At 32.5% G+C, this 6,577-nt stretch overlaps 1 protein-coding gene across 1 annotated transcript; it reads right to left on the bottom strand.

Annotated features, from left to right (window-relative positions):
* Positions 1-3,669: 3,669 nt before the first annotated feature.
* On the bottom strand, positions 3,670-4,517 carry LOC107058522 (MATH domain and coiled-coil domain-containing protein At3g58210-like). The gene is made up of 3 exons (XM_015304333.1): positions 4,291-4,517; positions 4,021-4,187; positions 3,670-3,833 (listed from the first exon to the last, which is right to left on the bottom strand). Exons 1-3 carry the CDS (start codon positions 4,515-4,517, stop codon positions 3,670-3,672), a joined length of 558 nt encoding a protein of 185 aa, XP_015159819.1.
* Positions 4,518-6,577: the final 2,060 nt, after the last annotated feature.

Genomic DNA, 6,577 nt, shown 5'->3' with positions numbered 1-6,577 from the left:
AGGAGACGAACCCCGGGTGATTCTTGACAGTTTTCCACCATTCTTAAGGCTAAAGGTAAGATTTTAACTCTCCAAATCCATTTTTTGATCCGTAGAACGTAATCTAATGGATAATTATCTATGGGGGAAGGTTTTGATGTGGAATTTATGGTGGAAAAAGCCCTAATTTGGGAAGTGGGATCATCGGTATGATCTAGGGTTGTTAGAATTGTTAGTAATCCGGGTAATTAGTGATTTTTTATTGATTTCCTTATTATATTGATTGTTTGTAGACCAAAAACAAGCAGAACGAATTCGGAAAGGGAAGAATCAAGTTTCTTAGGGTTTCAAGCTTGTTTCGAGGTGGGTGATGGTTGTGATTCTATGATTGTGTGATGTATGTTTATTCTTGCTTCATTATGATACATGTTTGTTTGCGAATGTTGCATTATTGATCACATTAATTGTAAATGAGGAAATATGAATGATGAATGCCATGAATCATGACTTGATTGTATGATTATAAGAATGTACGTTGTGAATGTGATTGTGGCACGATGAATGGATTGGGTGCTGCGTTCCGACAAACTAACTTGGATCGATTGCCACGTTCCGCCATAATTATGGGATCGGTTGCCACGTTCCGGCATAATCTTTGGATCGGGTACCACGTTCCGATATGCTAACAGTTTGGGTTTGGGTTCTATAAAAAGACCAATGATTTGATATAATTGTGTGTCTTGAGAAATGTGAAACTGTACCTTGTTCGTAAATGTTGATCATATTGTATATGTTCGATATATGCATGTGATTATATTGTTCTAATGGCTTATATATGTTGCACTTAGTGGGATAGCCGTGTGATCCTACCAGTACATTATGGTTGTGTAATGATACTGCACTTGCTCTTTCTTTGTTGAGTACAGGGCATCTTCAAGCGGCTATTGACAGACCTCGTTAAGAAGATCAGTGATCATCGTTCGAATTCAAGGGTGAGCTAGTTCTTCCAGGCTGCCATGAGTTCTCCTTTCGTCTATGTCCACATTTTGGACTTAGACTTCTCTAGTTAGTTCATTAGTTCATTAGTTTGGGGTTGTATCCCTTCTTGTTTAGGCTTATGGTTGATCTTTAGATGTTTTGGTACATTGACTTTCAGGTTCTAGGTGTTACTTCCGCATTTGTTTTAGTTGTTAGACTTTTGTTTGGAGTTTATGGGAACTCCATATTTCTTTCCTTAGTATTTAACTTGCTTCTGTAACTTAAATGCTTTAGTTTTTGATTAGTTGTTGGGTTTGGATTGTAGTAATGGTTCTCCCACTGGAAGGTTAGTGTGGGTGCCAATCACGATGTTCTGGGTCGTGACAGCTCTGCTCCACTTTTCAAAACCAACATCATGCTCAAGGACAAAGGCTGCCTCGAGGGATTTGTCCTTGAATTCCAAAAAATGATCGTTGAACTCCTCCAAAGAATATGCCATTACCACGTTGTAGTATAGATAGAGGGAATCTCCACATTGGTGATTTACCCAAAGATTTTCACCGAGGTGCCTCATGCAATATCCTTGATGAGCATGATTTTAAACCTTTGCAATACCGTTGGCAATGTTCGTGTGTCTATCGAAAATAAAACATAAATCTGATTCATCGACCATAATATCCTTCAACTTTTCAAAGAAGAATGTCCAAGATGCATCGTTCTCTTTGTCCACAACACAAAAGGCAATTGGATAAACATGATTCTCTGTATCTTGTGCAACAACACTCAACAATGCTCCCTCGTATTTACCATGTAAATGAGTGTCGTCGACCGTTATTACCTTTCTCATGTGGGAAAATCCCCTAATGCAAGCACCAAAATCTAAGAAGTAATACATAAATCTATGAGTATCCCTGCTTACCATGATACAATAGCTAGAACCAAAGTTAAGAGTGTCGAACATATATGAAAAAGCCGGTTAGCATGAATATCCGTGCTCCGCTGTCCCTCGAACCATTTCCTTGGCAGTCACACCTCCCTTCCAACATTTCCAATAGCTTGGACTACAATGAAAAATATTTAAAAAATTCCTCTGAATCTTTTTAACATTTGGACCCTTGCCATCACGATAAAGATTTACACAAAGGGACGCAAAGACTTTGGTCGACAATTTTCTATTACTGTTGATGGCATGTTCAACACCGCAACTATGATTGTCAATATACTTATAGATACGAAATCTATCCTAACACTCATATTTCTTTGCCCGCAGCATCAACCCACAAATACGAGATACACATTTCACCTCTAAGTATTTAATACAACTCTTTACTGTAGCAAAATCAAAAGTTTTTCTCATCGCTCCTTCAGCTAATAACAATTGTAGCTCACTCTTGGTACTGAATGTTTGATACATGTAAAAATTAGTTCCATCAGAGAAAGAATGGTTGGGTTGTGATCTCAATTTCGGCTCTCCCTAATCTTCTTCAAAATGTTCGAAATCTTCCGCATCTACTGGCTGATCTTCAACTTCCAATGAATGACCATTCCCATTCATTGAATCATCACCCAAATTGTCATTTGACTGATCACAAAAGCTCTCATTTGGTTGATCACCTAAGTTCTCATTTCCAACCAAGTCGTTCTCGTTAAAAGAATCTGTTGGTTCAATCGGAGACCTCACAATGACATTTATCCTCAATATAGGCCTAGAGCCATCAACAACAATATACATCATGTACAAGCTCACATGCCTATCATTCTTTATTAATGTGAGATATATTTTTCCCCTCTAATTCATTTGATAGCTTATCATCAAGTTGCATGGCTCGCAGGCTAGCTCACCGGCCTCAATTACGCTTGCAATCATATCGTCATATGAACCATTGCGACACAACGCAATGGGAACAATAGTCTTACTAAAAGATTTCCAATACCAGCTTTTGGGAGTCTCCTCCCATACTTTCATATAGTCACCACCAACAACAACAAATTCAGCTACTTCCATATATACACTACACTGATAAATACTAGATTACAATATCGATAATTAGCGGTCGATGACTGGTATAGAATCCATACAAAACGCGAATGAATAAGAATGGGTTTAGATCAAGCTCGAAATGGAGAACATGTATATATAGTCCTTCTAAACAACTAAAGTTTATCTAAAAATGAGTTATGAAGTGATTTTGGAAGGTTTTTGCAATATTAAAAAATGGCAGGAATTTTTTTTTCTTTGAAGCTATTTGAAAGAAAATGGTGTAAAATGGAATCAATGACTAGAATGATGATGATTTCACCTGTGAAAGCTAAAATATCATCGGAAAAGTCATCAGAATCAGCTAAATCAGCTGCAAAAAAATGGGAGCATTTTGGTTTCTTCTTGGAGAGCTTTTCTCCAGTCAAATTTTTCAATAAATGGAAAAATAAAAAACAATTTCACATTTGTGTTGGATGAGTGGGGACCAAAGTGTAGTATCAAAAACTTGAGAGTAGGGTGTTGTATGTTTTGAAAGAATATTGAGTGATATCATATATGGTATCTAAAGTACTAATTTTTTAAGACTTTTCTCTAAATGTTCAACTAAGTTTGCAGAGTAGCTATTTTGCCAACTCTCCCAAGAAAGCATCCACCAAAAAGATGTTTCACAAGAAATTATTTTGGGAGAATTTAAATTATTTATTTATTGTTGTATCCTCATAAATCAAGGATTATGATAAACCGGTGACTATATGAAGCACTGAAACATCTGCTTCTACAATGGAGCAATCTCCGACAATGAAGCTTTTCTTTGGATCCTTCAATTCACTTAGGGGCAAAAATTCCGCCCATCCCCAACAAAAATTAGGAGCTGCAAACCAATATCCTACAGAAGCTGTATGAGAAAAACGCATCAAATTACACATAGGAAATTCGAAATAGAAACAAACAGTATTGATGTGTGTAAGAAAGGATCATAAAACTGCTTCTACAGTTTATGCTGGAAAAAAAAACATAATTACATTAAATGCAAACGTAGGAACTAGAATTTGTTCGAAAAATTAAGGAACAAGAGAACATACTAGTTAACTTGCGGTCGACATCACCAAACTGGTCTTTGATAGATATGCTAAATGTTGTATGCACCTTTTTTCGGGAATCAAATCCATTAGCATGAAATAATTCAAGAAAGATGGAAATGTTTTGGCCATTTTCATTAGCGTCACATGTAGGATATAGACGAAGTTTCCTGCATACAAACACGACAAGTTTTACATACACAACTCAAGAGAATCATTTCCTAAAGAAAGTATAAATGTATATAACGAATAAAAAGGTTATGAATAATATACCATTTGTAACCCCCAATAGTAAACTCTTGAGAATACACTATGTTCTTCAGTTTTGTGAATTCAGAAATCTTCCATTCGTGCTTATAAGACTTGGTCTCATTAAACAGGGGGGACAAACATTCACCTACACCGTGGTTCTTGATGATATATACATCGACCCCAAAGACGCATTTGTCATTAACAAGGTTACCGTTAGAGGGCTCTCTGAATGTTTTTGATAAATACATTTTGGTGTCATCATATTTTTTTGGTCAAGAATCTTAGTCCTTTCTTTTACAACTTTATAAAATGGTATTTTATATCTTACATATTGCTTTCAAAATTTTCACTTATATGAGATTTGATTATTTCATTGCAAGTGCTTATTTTTTTTGTTGAACGGAAAAAATTTAGAAAATTTTGTTATAAAAGAAAATATCAAACTTGTATATATAGTAGAGCTACAAATTAACTAGGTGAAGCCATCTCTTCTTTTTGGCCAAGAATCTCAATCTTTTTTTACAACTTTATAAAATAATATTTTATACCTTATATATTGCTTACAGAGTTATAACTTATATGATATTTGATTATTTTATAGCAAATGCTATTTTTGTTGAATGGAAAAAGTTCATCTTTCTCATGACATTTGATAAATGGATAGAATTTTATTTACATGTAAGTTGTACTTTTTATTACTTGAATTCTATTTTAAGAGCTTGACAAGAAATTCAAGTAATGCAAATTTTATATCAAAAGCTTAGTGTGAAATGTCTAAAAAGTCTTTTTTTTTTAATTTCCTTTAATTTAAAATTTAATGGTCTTTATTTTCATTACTCTCGTGACCTTTTATTATTATAACATCTAAAATAATTAATAGTCATATTCTTGATATTATTTGGTATTATATATTGTAGTCCTATGAATAGAAATATTATAAAACTTTGTTGAAATGAGCACACGAACATTTTAAGTTGTAATATTTTCAGGCTATTTAATGGTGATTTAGGCTTGTGGAAGTGGATATCGACAAGAGCTCGGAAGATTGTACATTGATTTCATATTTTGTTTAAATGTTTTAATGATTAAATCGTAAGAATGATATTGTATTATTTATTTATTTAGTTCTCTCATCTCTTTATTTTGTATTTTATATAAAGTTTTGATTCTTGTAAGTTTAAAATTTTGTTTGGTTCAAGATAGTAACTTATGACTTTGTAGGACATAATTATCTCTTTCTCTTTTATTTTATTTTTACTTTTACTTCTTTAAAAAGGTCTAAATAATTTTTGTTCCCTATGAATTTTCAATTACATATCCTTCACTACAAGTTTTAAATAACACTAAAATTTACACAATAATATCTCTAGTCTCTTGAGTTTTTCATCTCTACTATAATCTTTGGCTAAAAATTCTATTTATTTTCTTATATATATATATATATATTTTACTATCTTTCTATTTTTTTTAATCAAAAATAAAAAATATATCAATTAATCGTTCTTTCATATTCTTTAATGAAAAACTTAATGGTCATTATTTTCATTGCTCCCATAATTTTTATTATCATATCCTATAAAATAATTAATAGTCATATTCATGAAATTATTTGTTATTCATATTATAGTCCTATAAATAGAACCATTTTAAGACTTTGGGGAAACGATTACATTAGTCTTTTAAATTGTTATGTTGTCAATACTTATTTTATTCATTCTTTAGTTTTACTTGAAAAATAAAATGAATCATATTGAATGATGATCAACTTGTGGGAATGGGTGATCACCTTGTGGGAATGGATGTCGACAAGAGCTCGAAAGATTGTTTATTATTGATTAAGTTGTAGGAATAATGTTGCTTTTTTTTTGTAGTTCTCTTTATGATTTCTCTTTGTTCTGTATTTTATATAAATTCTTTATTGTTGCAAGTTTATATCTTAATTATGATAATCTGTGCGACCTTACAAATTAAAGATTCTATAAAATATAATGAGGAAGCATCGAAAATATGTTGTCTAAACAATGAACATTATAGTTTGAACAAGAAAAACAAAGCTTTGGAAAGTTCAAGCTTTTGAACAAATAAATTTTTGAATTTCTCCAAAAAAAATGGCTGAAAACTTTTCTGTTGTTATATCCTTAGTATATAACCTATAATTATGATATTATATGTTTTACTGCGCAAATTGCAGAGCAAAAATTGGAGGACAAGTTATAACTTGGAAATAATCATACTCAGTGGTGAAGCCACAATGGTAGGTATGAACTCCATAAAATTCAATAGATTTGATTAAAAATTTATTTAAAAT

The sequence above is a fragment of the Solanum tuberosum genome, unplaced genomic scaffold (assembly GCF_000226075.1).
Source record: "Solanum tuberosum cultivar DM 1-3 516 R44 unplaced genomic scaffold, SolTub_3.0 scf00525, whole genome shotgun sequence".
NCBI classification, from domain to species: domain Eukaryota; kingdom Viridiplantae; phylum Streptophyta; class Magnoliopsida; order Solanales; family Solanaceae; genus Solanum; species Solanum tuberosum.
Note: the sequence above shows the minus strand (reverse complement) of the source record. Positions and strands in the feature narration are given on the sequence as shown.